The 18,802-nt window shown below is 45.7% G+C and overlaps 1 protein-coding gene across 4 annotated transcripts in view; it reads right to left on the bottom strand.

Annotated features, from left to right (window-relative positions):
* The window catches only part of SLCO2A1 (solute carrier organic anion transporter family member 2A1), a 114,598-nt gene that overhangs the window by 33,221 nt on the left and 62,575 nt on the right, over positions 1–18,802 (bottom strand). For all 4 annotated transcript variants that reach the window (XM_032769803.2, XM_032769805.2, XM_075068622.1 and 1 more), the window contains exons 5-7: positions 12,108–12,323; positions 5,685–5,783; positions 2,181–2,314 (exon numbers count right to left, since the gene is read on the bottom strand). In XM_032769803.2, coding sequence (XP_032625694.1) covers positions 2,181–2,314; positions 5,685–5,783; positions 12,108–12,323 — 449 coding nt within the window. The remainder of the gene's footprint in view (positions 1–2,180; positions 2,315–5,684; positions 5,784–12,107; positions 12,324–18,802) is intronic.

The following is an 18,802-nucleotide window of genomic DNA, read 5'->3' as shown; positions in this document are numbered from 1 at the left end:
AGGCACTTGCTCAGCCTGCGGCAGTGAAGGAGTTAATTATCTGAGCGGCTTCTCAAATCTGCCCTGTTAGGCACTAGAGTAGAGCTGGATGAAAAGCGGTTTTCCTGTCTGAGAACTTTTGAAAAAAATACAAACACCCTAAATTGGGATGAAAAGTCAAATATCTCAAAAATTGGAATGAACCAAATATCAGGGCAGGGAGGAGGAGGAATTCCAATTGAGTCAACTGAAAGAAAATTATGAAATGTTTTGTTTCAATTTTGATTTTTTTTTTTTTTTTACTATAAATTAACTTACATTTTGGAATGAAGAGCCGTTTCAAAGCAAAAAGTGGAACTTTTCATGTTGAAAACATCAAAATGGGACATTCTGACAATTTCAAACCTTTCTCTCTCCCCCTGTCGCCGCCCAAACTGCTCTCAAAATGGGGAATTTGTCCAGACCAACCTTTTCCTGCAATCTGTCTCAATTGATCAGCATTTCTGACCCAAAAAAATGTCTTCTGGAAAAATTCCCAACCAGCTCTGCTACACAGCTCGGCATGGTGCTGGTACCTCACAGCGGAGCTCCACTTTGAACAATTACCCCTGGAAGCCCTCTGCTCGTGTCCCTGTTATCGTTAGAGAACATGACCTTGGAGAAGACAGGACAAGGATGGGGGTGGTGATGCCACTGTAAGGGGAGGGAAAGAAGGGGCAGGAAAGCACAGAATGCCAAGGTGGCTATAGCAGGGAGATGGGAGGAAAGAGGCTAACGAGACAGGTGCAAGGTGCAGTGAAACCTCAATTCCTGTGGAGAGGATAGTGTCTTACACAAAAATACAACTAAGTGAATGCAGTGGTGATAAAAGACAGCCTTGGTGAATGAAATAGTAACATTGGAAATGCAAGAAGTCATCGACTTCAGTATCTCATCCCCAATGCTAGCCAGCACCAGCCGCTTCAGACGGAAGAACTCCTGCCATGGGCTGTTATGGGTTAACCTGCCCCAAGGCAAAATGTCTTCCTGAAGCTGAGCATTTTGAGCTTGGTTAAAGCCCTGAAGCAGGAGGGCTTATGTCCCTTCCAAAACTCTTGTTTTCTGTATATCGCCAGATATTCTCATTATCCATATAAATGTCCAATCCTTCTCTGAATCTTGACAAGCTCCTGGCCTCAGTGATAGCTTGTAGCAATAAGTTCCACAGGCTCATGATGCCTTGTGTGAAAGTCCTCCATTTATCCACAACCTGAAACATCAGAAGCCTCTCCACACTGCTCAGCCAACATGCCTCAGCCTTGACCTGGCAGGCCCTAATCTAGGGAGGTTCAATATCCCCGCTCAGCTAGTGGGATGACATTGGCACCCAGGTGCCAAGTGTAATGACTGAGTGTGGACTGAGATCACCAACCTGTGACATAGTTTGGTAACCAGATATTCATGCATTGTAAGTTTAGCAGTAAAACAAGAGGAACGAGTGTAGCGTAGGGTCCTTTCCATGTGAGGAAAGAAATTCAGTTATTATTGTACATTATTTGTATTACAACACCTGGGAGCAGAGACAACCCAAGCCTGCCGACAGTGTTGGGGGGGGGGCGCATTGGGGGCAGCCAGCTTCAACCGTGTTACTGAGCATGCTCAGTCCATGTGAGCTTGCTCTATACGAGCCAAACGGCAAATCCAGGGGGTGGGGGTGGGGGGCATGTGACCACACATGCCCTCCCCCACGTCACCTCTGCCTGGGAGCTCCGAGCAAGGACTATGACTCCATTGTGCTAGGCACCATAGTGATAAGTAACAGAGAAGACAGTTCCTGCCACAGAGAGTTCCCAGTCTAGTGTGCAAAAAGATTCACCAGGTGGACAGAACATACAGACAGGACGGAGTGCGGGGAGGATGAGTTAACCAGATGGACAGAGTAGCAGACAAGAAGAAGTCTCAGCTTGCCACCTGCCCGCTGAAGGCCAGTTCTGGTTTTCTCCTCCACCTAGGTTAATTGCAAGAAAGTGAAGGACTCAGTCCCTTACAGATTCACTTGCCAAGATTCACAAGCACATATCAGAATGGCCAACATGCTGTCCGTCCTCCCTTGTCTCCATTCCCCATAACTGCCCTGGAAGGAGACATGTATCACCACATAAAACACCACAAACCTGCTCTGAGCAAGATGATGTTCTGCCCCTACAATGCCAGGGTCTTACCTGCCCTTTGAACATGTACCGAGGAAAGAAGAAATAGGGAATGGAGGTGAGCAGCAGGCAGCCTGAAGAGATGAGCAGCCCCAGCCACCAGGCTCCAATCCAGCGTTGGTCATGTGGTGTCAGATTCATGAGATCTGAAAACACAGGGAGGAGTGAAGTTAGCCAGTGTCCTAATACAACTCCCGTTAGCACAACATGACTCTGTCCCCCTAGGTGGCTACACTATGTATAGAGATATATGAGTCTACAACTCCCTTTGACTCACCAGAGCTAGTCTTTTATTTCAGAACCTAGGGACTCACGTGTGTTAGTCTCAAGGTCTCAGGTTTGATCCCCATGCATGGTTGTCCTAATTAGTTCTTATTTTTACACATTCTTGGCCCAAAATAAAAGCAAGGAGAAAAAAATTAATCCACTCCAGCCCACTTCCTAGGGGTTAGAGGAGCAAGAAGCTTTATATGAAGCCTCCTGTAAAATAGACTAAGGGCCAGATCCCCAGCTGGGGTAAATGGGCGTAGCTCCATTGAAGTCACTGAGATATTCTTCATTGAAATCAATGCAGCTTCATCGATTTATATCAGCTGAGGATGTCCCTAAATGTTTCCACACCACAGGGGTCACTGCTTATGGCCAAATGATCCTACAAGGGGGCCTTGCCCCCATACACTCCCCCTTCCCTATCAGGAGCTAGTTCTGAATGGCCAAGGCTCACGCTGGAACACTTCCCTCGCAGCCACACCCCAATTATCTGAATGTAGGCAGCATGGCCAAGGGGGTTCTCAAAGCCAACACATGAGGTGAGGCATTGGAGCCCATTAGTCACAGCCGAGCAAAGGCAACATGCTGACTGGCCAGGAGCCCCTCCCAGGGAGTGTGCTGAACAGCTCTGCACAGTCTCATTAACGCAGGCACAGCCAGGCTCAGACTTCAGCTGCCTCCCTCTCTCTTAGGAGTAACAGTCTTGGTTGGGGGGTCCAAGCAAGGCAGCATGTCCAACTGGTCCTTGGCACAGCAAAGCTCGCTGAGGAGGTGGACATGGGCTTGAGGGTTCATGGTTCCCTGCCTGCCTTGTGTAATCAGCAAGGCAGCTGCTGTCATTTCTAGCAGAGAACCCCCTAGCACCATGAGTATATCTATTCCTGATGACTGGTGGGGTCTCCAGGCCTGCAGTTAATCTCCAGGCCAAGGCCAAAGTCTGTGCTGGGCTTGCTGTGGGCCTGGGATCTACCTGATGATCTCGTGCAACTGAAGGAAACAGGAGCTCTGTCATTATTTGTAATAGATGCAGGATCAAGCACTAGCAGTGCAGAATGCAGGTTTAACCCTTCACTGCTACTAGAAAGAGCCCATGATGTGATGGAGATGAGCCTAACCGAGGACTCCATGTCCAAGCAGCCCTGCACTCTCGGAGTGCCTGGAAAAGTTACATCAGCATCTAACTGATGCAGGATTCAAAGATCTTCCCAAGAAGCCACTCAGTGGCGAAGGAGTTAAAGTCGTCTCTATTCCATCATCCTTTGCCTTTGGGTAGATGGCATGCTTGGAATCCAGATTGACAGAAGGATTGTAGAGTCAAGAAGGTGACTGGAAATTTTAGTAGCCACTTTCCTGGAAAGAATCCCTGTCCCATTGTTCCCAGGTTTGGCAACTTTCTGCTCACTGAGCTTAAGGGAAGAGCCTGTCACCTCAGCTAGCAAAGAGACAGCCTTAATGAGAGTGATTTCCGAAGGTATTAGCTTCACACCCTTCTCCAGGGACCAGAGGAGAGACAAGAGGGTCATTGCGCTTCCAGCACAGACATCCTTCGGCCGGGCGGCATTACTCATCCGAGGTCAAAAGAGCACTGGGGTTGGCATGGAAAGTGCATCTCTGCATTGTTAGGCCTTTATAAGTGGAAAAGGAACAAACAGTAGGCTTAAGTGTATGCTTCTCAGCCCAGACTTCCTGCCATCCAGGAATAAACCAAGGTCCAGTGCAAGCAAAGCCCACACCCAGCCAGAACAATTGCCTGGCTGCTCTGACCAGAACCAATCCATTCCTGGATGGGTGATGTCATCAAGGGGCGACCACAGAGAGGATGCTAAATCTGTCTGTCTCCACGGAGACCAAGCCTAGCTCTTCTGACACTTCCTGCCCTCGACTCATATATTTTTCTTATCTGGCACCAGACAAAAATGTCACATGGTCCAGATCTTTCTGAAGAAACGGAGGAAAAGCCACACTAATGATGAAGTGGTGGAGAATTTGCTAACAATAGATCCCACATGTACAGCCGATAAAGGACTCCCTGCTGCTGGGAGCTAGACAAATTGGAGGGAGCTGGGTTCTCTTTCTACCTTTACTTTGCTGTGTGGCATCTCTTCTCAAATGCCTGGCTGGCTGCAGAACTGTGGAAGCATGTGATTAGGGTGACCAAATGTCCCAATTTTATAGGGGCAGTCCCAATTTTTGGTCTTTTTCTTTTATAGGCTCCTATTACCCCCCACCCCGTCCCGATTTTTCACATTTGCTGTCTGGTCACCGTACATGCGATTAAACTCCAAACCAACAATATTCCAGGCTGCATCCCCACAGCAATTGTCTTTTCGTTCTGGGTTTGTACAGCACCTAGCACAATGGAGTCCTGGTCCATGATGAGGGCTCCTCAGTACTACCACAATACAAATAATTAATAATAATCATCTTTGTGTTCCAGTAGTATCTGAAGGCCCCAGCGGAGATTCGCACCCCATTGTGCTAAGCCCTGCACAGAGACAGTTCCAGCCCTGTAAGAGCTTATGATCGAAATAGACAAGGTGGGAGTGGATATGACTTGGGTAAGGCACACAGCACATCACTGGTAGAACCAGGAGTAGAAGCCAGGTGCCCTGAAGTCCAGCACATAACACTAACCATGCTACCTCCCCAGCTATACAGCACGTAAGTGAGTCTAGCCTGGCCCATCCTATAACGTTCTGGGAGTGGAGCGGACCTTTCAGAAGTGCATTTGCCCCTACCTGCTCAGCTAGGGTAGAGCACCACTCAAGCAGCACCCTTGCTGCCCCTGAGTCTTCACAGTGCACTAGAGTCTAGAAATCACTACAAATAGTTTCCATTCAGCAAGTCAATAAACCACACAGAAAATCTACAGAAGGGCTCTGGCTCAACATGCTCTTTGCCTGTCATCAAGTGTTATGCTAATCTATAAGCTTTCCCCAGAGAGTTGATCTCGTTGGTGGCCATATGCAGGCCTTAGAATATATTCTGTGTGGTTCTTCCAGACCCAACCTTTCAACTGGAAAAGGGTTTCCTGATTCACTACAGCCAGGGCAATGTTCCAGCCAACAGGCCTATCAAAGTGACCGTTGTCCTTCTGACGCAGAGGGGAGCCTTGGAAAGTCCAGTGCTACCTGTGGAATACTGCATCTGAAGAAGGGGGGTTTTTACCCACGAAAGCTTATGCCCAAATAAATGTTAGTCTTTAAGGTGCCACCAGACTCCTTGTTGTTTTTGTGGAATACTCACTCACGTCAGGTCTCCCAATGTCCACAAACAGCCGCAGCACCACGGACCCCAGCAAGTATCCAAAAGATGGGCCAAACACAGCGATGGAAAACAGGATTGCTGAAAGCAAGAGTGGGAGAGCACCAGAGTTAGTGGCAGATTATTGAGTAATTGCTTCATTGCTGATTTGGCATTTATCTTCCCAAGCGAGGCAGGAATGGTGTCACAACACACAGGAGAGATAAGTCATCTCTTACCAACTGACAGATAATTAATGCCTCCTCTATTGCTCAGCTGTTATATGCACTGTTTATTCAACAGACGCATTAGAGATGATAAATGCAGCTGCCATTCAAAAGGATCCCATCCAAACTGTCAAAAATCAAGGTCTTGCAGATGCATTTCAATGTTGCAATCAATGCTTATTGCTACCCTTTGTGTATCACCAGCCATTTATCACAGTGCTATGAAAATCTGCAGTGAAGGGAGCAGTGATGAGCCATCCCTGTGATTGTGCAGTGCTGAGCACTCTCCCCTCCTATTGCAGGCTATAGGAGTGAAGGGCTCTCAGCACTTCGCAGGATCAGTAAGCCAAACCACATGTCAAGGTGGGCAACTAGCCAGGTATCTGCAGGCACCAGGGCCCAGATCCTCAAAGGTATTTGGGCACCTAACTCTCATTGAAACCAATGGGAGTTAGGCACTTAAATACCTCAGAGGATCTGTCTCTAGGTACATTGTGGGTTCATGAGGCTGAACACCATGTGCCTTTGGCTTCCATTCAACAAAGCTTAAGCACCATCTTAACTTTAAGCACATACTCAAGTCCCATTGATGTCAAGGTGGCTTGGGCACATGGTTAAGTGCTTTGCTGAACTGGGGCTTCCATGCAGCGTAGATGCGAAGGTATCTGACATAACCACACTGCTTCAAGTGTGTTACTCCTTTAAAGACAACAAGACAGAGTATTTACTCCTAAAACAACACCAGCAGATATTTTGAAGAGTAAGGATATTAGGAATAAGAGTTGCTTTTATTGTATTAATCATTAGACTGCGGAACACAGAAAGTCATTGAGCCAAAGAACTTAGCACAGTTCAAAAATGGATTGGACATTTCTGTGGATAACAAGAATATCCAGAGTTATAATGTTAATGTTAACATAAATTTTGTAAGGAATATTAAACCTCGTGCTTCAGGGTTAAAGCCAATCTCAAACTATTAGAGATCAGGATGAGACCTGTGGTGGAGTTTCAGGGACAGATTATATCTCATCTTCTACTGTTACATTCTTACCCCTTCCTCGGAAGCGATTGGGGCTTGTCACTGTCAGAGATGATACTGGACTGGATGGGTGTGATGCATTCTCTCCAGTCTATGTTCCTATAATCATGGTATACATCTAAATGGTCAATTTACAATTGTTTAAAATAAGAACAATTTTGTCTCTGACGTGAAGTACTCCAGACTGTGGGATCCAAAAAGGTACTAAGGGCACTCAGTCCTCAAGTGCTGGCTCCTCCTACGCAGTGAAGTGAAGATGAAGATTGCTTTTTGCATGCAACTAATCCCTAAATCTGTAACTACTAATTAGACAGCCCCTTCTGGACAGCTTTTCAGCAGAGCTCAGCATGTCAGGTGCATGCTGGGCCCAAGGGTGGGTACTGAGCACGTGAAAATCTGCCTCTTGAGTCTGAGCTCTTCTAAAAATCTGTCCCTTGTAGTTCTCAGCAGACAGCTGCCATTGAGAGCTCTTGAGAACCCAGCTGCTGTGGCCCCTGTTTCCTACAGGAGATGTTTCTAACCTTTTTTGCGAAATGAGGATAAAGGAAATAAAATCAGTGTATTTAAAAAAATCAAACCCCAAGCCCCTTCCCTTAATTTTGCCCATTCCACCTTCTTTTCTACAGAAAGTTTAGGAAGCAGGGATTGCCTACAAGAACCTATGAGCAACGTTTTCCAGAGTGCCTACGTCTACGCTGCACCCCCCCTTCCGCCCCTTACGCAGCAGGGTCAGAGTCAGGGTCAACTGATTCGGGCTTGTGAGCTCCAGGGCTGCCCAGGCACTGAGATTCCTCTCCCACTCCGGGTTTCTGAGCCCGGGCTCCAGCCCACACGGGAAGGTCTGCTCTGCTATTCTCAGCTCCATGGTGTGCCCCCTACAAGCTGATCAGTTGACCCAGGGTCCAATATTCGGTGCTTTGTGGGTTTGTTTGCAGTGTAAATGTACCCAAAGTGATTTAGGAGCCTAATCCCAATTTTTTTTCAAAAGTGACTTAGGTACTTCTGGTCCAACTTACACAGATATTTAGGTGCCTAAGGAAGCATATAGGCACCTAGTGCAATTTTCAAAGGCTTAAGTGCCCAACTCCTATTGGACTCACACTCCAACTGAAACCAATAGGGTTTAGGTGCCTAACATGCTGAGGAACTTTTGGAAACCCAACTCACCACTTGTTGCAGGTGGTTTTGGGTACATGTCGTTAGTCGCCCCTCCCTCCGTGAAAGCAACAGCTGTCAATCATTTCATGCCTTTTTTCCTGGGTTACCCATGCAGACTCCATACCATGCAAGCATGGAGTCCACTCAGCTCACTGTCACACACTTTAAAAGCTTGCTGGCGCTGTTTGCTGACTAGGTCAGACCTCAGCACAACCAACATTCCCATTGTTATTGCTACTTGCTGCGTGCTCTATAATATCTGTGAGAGTAAGAGGGACACATTTATGGCGGGGTGGGAGATTTACGCAAATAGCCTGGCATCCAATTTTGAGCAGGCAGACACTAGGGCGATTAGAAGAGCAAAGCAAGGTGCGCTACGCATCAGAAAGGCTTTGAAAACCAGTTTCATGACTGACCAGGCTATGGGTGTGACAGTTGTGTGTGTTTCTGCTTGATGAAAACTCGCCCCCTTTGTTGATTTTAATTCCCTGTAAGCCAACCACCCTCCCCTCTTCGAAATAAAGTAACTATTGTTTTGAAACCATGCATTCTTCCTTTATTAATTAAAAAAAAAATGAGATAATGGATAAGGTAGCCCGGGTGAGGTGGGGAAGGAGGGAAGGACACGGCCACATTGCTTATTATAGCCATACTAAAAATCAAACTGTTTGAATGACAGCCTTCTGTTGCTTTGGCCATCCTCTGGAGTGGAGTGGCTGGGTGCCCAGAGCCTCCCCCCACGCTCTTGGGCATCTGGGTGAGGAGGCTATGGAACATGGGGAGGAGGGTAGGTAGTTATACAGTGGATGCAGTGGGAGGTCTGTGCTCTTGCGGGCTTTCCTCAGTATCGCGTCCTGCCTCCACTCTTCATGCTCACTTAATTCTTTCCTGGCCTCTGCCACTGAATGCTTCCATTCGTTAAGCTGTGCCCTATCAATGTGGGAGGACTGCATGAGCTTGGAAAACATGTCATCGCAAGAGCGTTTTTTTCGCCTTCTAATTTGCAATAGCCTCAGGGACGGAGATGATAAGGGGAGTGTAGAAACATTCTCCGCTTTATGATTCTGGGGGGACTGCATGATCACCTGTGCTGCTGAGTTCACCACACTGACCAAACAGGAAATTAAATTCAGAAGTTCCAGGTGCTTTTCCCGTGTACCTGGCGAGTGCATCGGAGTTCAAAGTGCTGTCCAGAGCGGACAAATTGGAGCACTCTGGGAAGCTCCTGGAGGCCAGTACCATCGATTTGCATCTGCACTACCCTAAATTCGACCCAGCAAAGTCGATTTTAGCACTAATCTCATCATTGAGGGAGGAGTACAGAAGTCGATGTTAAGAGCCCTTTAAGTCAACGGAATGGGGTTGGTTGTGTGGATGCATTCATTTTAAAATTGACCTAGCACGGCTAAATTCCACCTAAGCCCATAATGTAGACCAGGCCGAAGTGCCTATGTTATTTTTGAAAATGTGACTTAAGCTTCTAAGTCACCTTGGACAATGTAACCTTGAGAGCCAGCTGAGCTCCTGGCTCTCATCTCTTAGTGCACTTGGCATGGGGGTGAACTTTCAAATGACATAAATAAGGTGAAAGTTTTGAAGCCCCAGCTTGTAAACCACAGCTCCCATTTCCCTGGGAACAGATGAGCATCTGAGGCCGAGTACTCTCCCTTTGCAATAGGTGGCTACCTGCTGGGTAATAAAAGTGTCCATTTCAAATCCAAGCCACAGACTTTCTGAGTCTGCATTCTGTAATGTTTGGCTCCTTGAAGGCTGTAATACCTCAGCTCGCAGAATAATAAATCAATATTAAATAACAGCCGGGAGATGGTTTTCCTACTGTTTTTCTCCCTTGGATTGGCATAATGATTTCTCAGAGAGCAAACAGAGTAACAAGCTCTGACTCGTGTGTTTGTGCTGGACACCCGTGCAGACTGAGCCGCTGCCAGCTACTCTGATCCTTCCCTTTGTCATGCCCATATGACATAGATTATCATCACAAATGTAAGGAGGGCAGCCAGCTAATAAAGGGAGAGGCAGTGCAGCATTGCAAAGGAGAATCTCATTTAAGGGCCATTAGTGCTGTGCAGGGGCATGATCAATGGCAGAGCAAAACATCAGAGGTCCGTGCCCTGCACAGCTTCAGGTGGTAATTTTGCTTTGTCTAAACACTGTGGCTGACTTTTCCTTTGTTTGAGTCTGCCACTCTGATTATGGGTTTGCATTGTTTTGAGTCTGATTAGTTCCTTGGGGAAGGTGGTCTGAGATGTGCTTCATTTTTCTTTCCTATTCTTGGCTTGTGGTTTCTTTATAAAGTACCGTGGTTAATGGGTACCCACCTAAACCACTAAGCCACAGGGCTGGTGGAAAAGTGGAGAGCCCACAAATTTAGGCAGAGTCACTCGATGGTTTCTCAGACGTGTGGATTAAAATGTCTAGTATAGCTGACAGTTGGACAATAGATTTTTCCTTTATGGAAACTTTTGATTTTTTGGAAAAATATTGAAAACCAAAATATTCTGATTCAAAATCATGCCACGGTGCCTTGTCTGAATTGTAGTTTGCGTGCTTTATGCTTCCATTTTCATCTATGGGCTGGGCTCGGTGGCCAGACTGTATCTCCTATAATGCATCATTTTCTCCCCTCTTGGTGAAGGGAGGTTGTACCTTATAGGAGTCCCTGGCCATGATACAGCATGGCATGTAGTTCATCCAGAGCGCTCAGCCCATAGAGGAGGATGGGAGCATAAAACATCTGAGCTACAAGTTCCAGCAGGCACGATTTTAAATCAAAATATTTTGGTTTTCAGGAGCTTAGGTTTTTGATAAAACGTGGACACTTTCCACAGGAAACAGACTTGTTTTTGAGGAATATCATTTAGTTGAAAACCCAACTTTCTACTGAAAAGCAGTTTTGATGGAAAATTTTCAGCCAGCCCCACTGTCTAGGCCAAAGATCATCATCAATAACTATAAATGCTACCTTCTGGCTCCCCATTTATCTCCTTGAGGAGCAGCCCGTCCTTTCTCCAGTGAGGGAATGTCTCCTGGATGGCCTAGGTTCTGTTCATAGAAGGATTTCAACAAAGTGGTGACTGCCCTACCCGACAGGGAGTTTGCACCAATGCAGCGAGGAGCAGCAGCCCAGAGTCCAGGCTAGCGGGCTCCTGCAGGAATGTATGGCTTCCCTTTTTTGAGGTTTAGTTATATCATTTTGGGGGGTTGTTTTCTGGAATTTTTGCATTCTATGTACATGTCCAAACGGGGGGGTGGGAATTTTCTCTTTTTGCATATTGCAATGAGAAGATTTTTTGGATACTTCTCAAGATTTGTGTCTAAATACGATCAACCTTAATTTTTATTACACGTAAAAAAATGACTTACATCAATTTAGACTTTGTATACTTGTTACTGACCCTGTGGTTTAGTGGGTTTCACATTTTTCTTCCTGGCACTAGGCCTATGTTTTTTACCACCCATATATTTACCGTAATAAGAAGCTAATATTTAATCATTCAAAATATAATAAAAATACATTTGCCGTTATCTAAAGAGATTTGTCCTTTGCCATCACAGCAATATCCCGAAGTAGTCAGAGAGGAAAATGTTTATGAAATCAAGAACTGAAATTTATATTCAATCAAATTTGATTTTTACATTTTTTAATACAATTTTTAAAATTGCATCCAGAGTTTGTAATGTGGTATTGTTTTAAACCCTGTATGTGTGTACAGTGCAACAGCATGTCCAACAGAAATATGGGAATATGCTGTCACTCAGTGCCTGAGGCAGGTTTAAAGTACCCAGCATGAATTAATGTTAGATATGAGTCAGGGAGCAGGGACAAATTGCACCGGGACAGGGGGGAAGTCAACATGAAGTGAGTAGCCATTTCTGGTATTTTTCCAGTATGTATCAGATAAACACCATTTTTTACTTTGTTTGTTTCAGGGTGTTTCTGAGGTAAAAGCCTAGCAGCAGAATCCCTGCAGACATGGGACTTACCAATATACAGTGGAGAATTGTTTGCCTCAGCAAAGTCATCCACATAGGAGATCCCAAAGGGCTGAATGGGAACAGTTCCAATCCCAGCTAACAGCTGGGCAATGACCATCAATGCCCACATGCTGGTTGCCTCTTTGTGGGGGTCCTGGGTGGTGTTGGGACACACAAATTTATCCTCCTTGTGGCAGAGATAGGCCTTGGTGTGACTGTTGTTACCTGGAATGAGATGGTAGTAGTGTTAGAAACCCAAGCACCCACTCACTGACCATTACAACGTGCCACTATGCCCTCTCACCATATGACTTTGTGTCATATTCTGCCCTCAGCACACCCGTCTTCTAGAGGTTGTGTAGGCGTTACTGAGGGCATAAGTTGAAGCTTTATGAAAGGTGATGATGATGATTGAGAAGTGAAATCCCAGCTTGACATTCAGGCCCAGGCTGAGTGTGCAGGGCTGGTTTTTGTATTTGTAAACTGAACAGATCACGCACTCAGAGAGAATAAACTCTACCATACCACATGTAAAGTCGCCTCATGGAGTAGGACCACACTGTATGGTTGGTGATAGAAGGTGCACTGCCCACTCAATGCACAGCTGAGGCTGAGCTAACTACTTAGACCCCTCTTTAAACCTCCTTACTGGTCACACATGCTTGGGTGTTGGTGTTCAGCTAGAACTGGGAAGATCCTCATTTTAATCAGCAGCTGTCATCACCTCAACATTCCTTCAAGGCATGACATTACCTTTAGTTTCAGGGGTCAGCGTAGAAAGGAAATTGAGTGGGGACTATTCTGATTAGAGACAGAGGAAACAGAACCTCTCCAGTAAGCCACTTTTGGTACAGGAATAAAGATAACAGTGTTCACCCAGAAGTATTGCTCTAAGTAGTTCAGGTTAGCTTTGCAAGAGAGGGTACTGAATTCCTCGCAAAGGCCACAATAAATCTGGTTTCAATCTATCGATCAAAATACTTGTTGGTTCTAGGGTGACCAGATAACAACTGTGAAAAATCAGGATGGGGCTGGAGGGTAATAGGAGCCTATATATAAAAAAAGACCCCAAAATCGGGACTGTCTCTGTAAAATTGGGATATCTGGTCACCCTAATTGGTTCTATTTTAAAGCAGGCCAAATAATAATGGATATTTGGGGAGGAGAAAAATCTGTATCCAGTGTAGAATAAAGGCATCACAGATGAAATATAATGATTCCAGAGCATTTATTCACTAGCTCTTTTCATTCTAGTTTCTTGTTCACCTCAATTGTTTCAACATTCCCAGCAACACTTTTTAGTTAAGAAAATGACTCTGTGGCTCTTCTGTAGTTAGAGCAAATTACAACAAAACAGAAACAAATGTTATTCAGATGATTATGGGTTTTCGCTGGCGTAATAGGACTGTGCATCCCAATAACAGGCTACCACAAAAATCCTTATGCAAGTTCATTAAAAGCAGTTCTTGCATGTGAGTGGTTTGTGCTTTCAGCATGAAGGAGCCTTCTTAACCATTGAAGATTTTTGCTTTAAAGAAAAGCAGAAGCAATACAACCATATTAAGGATTAATCTGATGCCAAATATCTTTTTGTAAAATCAAGTTGGTTGTAACTTAATGAGCACAGAAATACATGCCAGACCCACAACATTACTATTTCTCTTCTGTTCAGCATTCTGCATTTCTTTCACCTAGAGAAAGCCACCAGACAGATTTTATTTAAAGCTAACTTAAAATGTACACAAGTAAAAAAAAACAAAACCTGGTATGCCCAGGGGCCTCGCAATTTAAGAAAAGGTAACTTGTGTGAGACACCCCTAGGATTAAATTTATTTCATCTGCTTTGGGATTGGAGCTTTAGAACAGTCAGGGCATGGGGACCAGGAAGGGCAACTAAGACTCTGAGCTGAGAAGAAAAGACAGATCTGGCTGGAAAAATTAGGACATGGCTATCATGGCCCACAGAGGGGCTAAATCCATGGACACTGCTTTGACAATGCCCCCTTTTAGTCAGAGCCCTCAGCTGAGGTTAATGAGGTGAAGTCAGCTGAAGTCTTTCCCTTACTTCAGTGCTCTCCTAGCAATTCCTCTTCCCAATTCCCTCCCCAGGGCAATTGTTGTAGGTGCTAAGGCTGCTTTCAAATAACCCAATCGAGAGTGAGCTAGCAACATCTTGTAGAGACCTCTGGGTTTTGGGTTGGTTGGTTTTGACACCCCTCTATCCTGATAGAGATTCGTTCTTACATTTAAAGGGTGGGGTTTTCAAAAGGACCAAAGGGTCAGGTTTTTAAAGCTATTTAGATGCCTAAAGAGGCATATAGATATCTAATAGGGTTTTCAAAAGTGCCTATGTAATACTGACAGACCCTGGTCGTCGGCAGGTGGGATCAAACCTGGGGCCTCAGGAGCTTAGTGCATGAGCCTCTACCACATGAACTAAAAGCCAACTGGTTATTAGCTAAAGCTGTAGCACAAACTCATTAATCTCTCTCTCTAAGTGGTCTCAGTGCCACTAAATGGGACAGAAACCACATCCAGGAGGTGTGTGAGTTATACCTACTCCAATGGGAATTAGGTGCCTAGAGCCTTCAAAAAACTCACTAGGCATCTATTTGCCTTTACAAATTTGTCCCTAAGTGACTTAGGAATTTTTCAGAATGCCACCCAAAGCTTTGTGGGGCAGGAACTATAAATTCTTGTGTGTTTGTACAGCACCTAGCACAACAGGGACCCTCATCCTGATTGGGGTATCTGGACCCTATACATTCTAATCATAACAATAAGAATATCTTAACCCACAGAGACCCTGGCACTCCTGACAAGTGTTCTGAGACTTCCGGCTAAGCCTGTGGCAATGCAATCTGTAAATGCACATAGCCAGCTGTCAGAGGATTGCCTCTGGAAACCACACTGCCACGGGAGCAGGCAGGTGTCTGGCATCAATAGAAGGTTGCCTAGTGCAGCATGGCAAAGGAATTTGTCCTCTCTTCTCACTCCCTGAAAACTTATCTCAGAGCTAGTTGATTATTCAGTGCCCTCTAGTTCTGGTAACTAAAACAACAAATAGTGGCCAACTCAGCTCCCCAGAATACTTCATGGTGCTGCTATGGAAGTGTGCAGGCTTATGTCTGTAGACAGGAATGTAAGTGTGCCACCCTTTCATATCACCATGTAACAGCACAACATGCATGACTGGGCTTATGCAGCACCACGTCTAAACACAGAATCACAAGGCCTTCTCCATTACTGGGCCGATACCAGTTTGCATTCATCACATTGGTGGGGAGCACGGGTAAGGCTCATGCTATACCACAACCCCAGTGCAACAGACAATTTATGCACCAGCACAGCTTCATGAAATGCCTGGAACAACACAGCCCTGGTGAACAAGACATGCTCCATGTGACACACCTGTCTGTGAATGCCACAGCTAGAAGCCACAAGGCTGTATTATGGTTCAGGCATTTTAACATATGAGGCTCTAGTAAGAAAAGAATCAGAGCAGATGAGACCTATTCTCTGATCCATTTCATTGGTCAATAAAGAACAATTCCTGTTGTAAATCCAATCATCAGTTCACAAACTGTCTAGCTATGGGACCAAAACTCCTTGGTAAGATCACTGGGACACGTGGCATTTGTCTGACATCCTACCCATGGGCTAGTCAGTTAATCACCCAACTTTTCAAATAAAAACGTTTGCATGTGGATGGAAGTGAGGCAGCTGGTGATACAGGTAAGAACCTGGGTTTCGTACTTGACTGAGGATGAACTCTGGAAAATGTGTAGTTCAGTGGTGGAGAGTTGTTTTTTAATTATATTTAATAGAACCTGGACTTCAGAAGAGCACTGGTCATGGCAACTTGCCCAGAGCAAGGAAGCACTGACCTGGAATAATAAAGCCAGGGGGCTTTGCTTTTAGCTTTCCCTGTCTCCACACCTTTCAGCAGAGTTAGAATAAGCCAGATACCCATTATTGTTATTTATATTTCAGGAGTGCCCAAAGGTCCTCACTGAGTTTGAGGTCCATCACAGCAAGTGCTGTACAAACACAGAGTCCATTCCTGCCTAGGTTGCCAGTTTTGGCTGGACGAATTCCTAGATGTTCCATCACATGACATTCTTTAATTAAAGATTAATCTTTAATTCGTGGAGACTCCAGGCCTATCCTAGAAGGTTGACAACCCTATCCCTGCCTCAAGTTATTGCAGGAGTGACACGCCCTCTTGGTGGGAGACTTTAGTGAATCTGAGCCCGTGTCTCCTTTTTTGCAGAGAAGAACAACTAAGTCTAAGGGCTGTTTTTCAGAATTTCACAATTTTCTTGTGGAAATCTGGCTCCAACTGAGCGTGCTCACTTAAAATGCTGGCCCTGGAAGGAGGAAGTTACAGATTCCTGATGGGTGCCTCCAAGTCTAGCCAGCCTGAAATGGTACCACCAGCAACACCTTGTCAGGCAGCAAACTGGGGCTTTTGCTGGCACATGTAAATCTAGGATTGCTCCTGGTATGCCTGAAAATGGGAACATGCTTGCGGGAATGGGAAGCCAAGTGGATTGCATTCAGATTAGAATTCTGGATGCCTCCCCCGCATTGTTCCAGGATAGTCACCCCAGGAGGGGCCTGAGCACAGAGCACCATCATGCTTCCAGTTTTTCCTGCTTGTCAAGAGAATTGCTCTGGCGGCACGGCACAGGAAGACTGACACATGACAAACAGAGAGACATGCATGCATGTCCATTAACTTCTCTGGGCAGGCAACATATATCCACCATATAAGACCCCCAATCTCGCGGGGCTCCTTTGGCCCTAATCCATCTTGGCATTCACTTAAATAATAAGACATGATAAGCAAGTTATTTCACAGAGATTGCAGCACGTCTCACACGTGTCAGAAGATGTGAGGGTGGAGGGCCAAGTGGGGTTAAGTCCTCCAAGAAGTGCAGCGATTGCCCTGAAATGCACTGCCTGAGGTGCCTCAGTGTTACTATGCAACTGAATGAATATGTACACGGAAGTCAAAGCTGTGCATTGGCATGGCTGTGACGAGCTGAGATCCACAGTCCTAAACCCATAATGTCATTTACAAAGGCTTCTTCTCACTGGAAATGTCTTCACACCCCCCTGCAGGACAACTGCATTTGTTTTATTGCATTTATCAGCTCCTGAGGCAGGAACATTAGCAATGCAAAGCTCCATGCATATGTACAGGGGTCACTAAATGATGCTGTGTATTTATATTACGGCAGTGCCGATAGGCCCAAACTGAGATCAGGGCCCCATTGTACCGGGTGCTGTACACAGACATAAACCCTGCCCCAAACAACTTGCAACCTTAGTAGACAGGGGATACAGAAGTGAGGTGACTTGTCCCAGGAATCAAACCCAGGTCTCCTGACTGCCACCTCCCCTGGCCCACACAGCCACTCTCTAAACAAACATCTGGCAGTAGATCATTTGTTTTCAATAGGTCAGTTAGTCTGTTCTACTGATCCCTGAAAGAAAACAGTAACTAACAACAACAGTGCTGCTGGCTCTAGCAAATGAATCACGCATCTCATGGTTGCGGAGCCTGCAGTGGCAGCTCTTGTGATGATGCATAAAATTCCTCTGTTCCCACCATTTTCAGGGCTGGTTTGGAATCGTGGGCTGTGCTCTGAGTGAGAGCTTACGGGGCGCAGAACCGGGTCCCAGCCTCGCCACATCAGGCCCTATGGAAGTAGAATGGAGCAGAGGGTTGTGGAGCTGGGGAAGAGCTACTGCAAGAGCCAGGGGCAAGGAGAAAAGGAAGCGGGGCTGGGAGGGAGAGTCTGGGAAGCAGTTTCTGGATCCCAGAGACAAGGGTGGTTCTGGGGCAGGAGAGAGGAAAGATAAATAAAATAAAAATAAAATATTTTTAGCTATTTCTGCAATTATAATTGGATCATTTTTTGTAAATAAAACTGTCATTATTACTGGACAATTTATCTAGTAGTTCACAATTATGCAAAGCAGGCAGAAGGATTTAAAGAAATGTATGAAATGCATTGAATACGAGGAGGAATTCAAAAGAAATAATGTTTAAGGATGATAAATGTAGTCACTGCACTCAAAATGGGTTCTGTAGTTATGTCAAACTGGCCCCAAACCATAAACCTCTCTGGTCTTAAATCTTATCCAGCTAAGCATTAGTCTTGAAGTCAGTCCACATTGTTCATCTGTCTTAGGGTTTGTACACTGGCCCATCACAATTCATGGAATACCAGGGTTGGAAGGGACCTCAGGAGGTCATCTAGTCCAACCCCCTGCTCAAAGCAGGGCCAATCTCCAGACAGATTTTTACTCCAGATCCCTAAATGGCCCCCTTATGGATTGAACTCACAACCCCGGGTTTAGCATGCCAATGCTCAAACCACTGAGCTACCCCTCCCCCCTTAGCTATAAGGGGCATGTACAGTTCATATTTTCTAAAATAAGGGCATGATTCTTTATGTCTGACTTATGAATGAGCAGGTGCCTGTACCCAAGAATGGGAGGGAAATCCAGGGGGAAGGGTCAGGGAGGAATGGGGTGGGGGACGGGGTGGAGGGGAACTAGGAGGGTGGAACTTGAGACCGTCATAGGAAATTAATGAGACTTTGCCTGTCTTAAAGGGTCAGTGGAGTCTCTACCCAACAGTCAGGGAGAGGAGAGGGATGCATGTGTGTGTGTGCGCATTAAAGGTTGTC

This window comes from Chelonoidis abingdonii, chromosome 8 (genome assembly GCF_003597395.2).
Source record: "Chelonoidis abingdonii isolate Lonesome George chromosome 8, CheloAbing_2.0, whole genome shotgun sequence".
In the NCBI taxonomy this organism is placed as follows: domain Eukaryota; kingdom Metazoa; phylum Chordata; order Testudines; family Testudinidae; genus Chelonoidis; species Chelonoidis abingdonii.
Note: the sequence above shows the minus strand (reverse complement) of the source record. Positions and strands in the feature narration are given on the sequence as shown.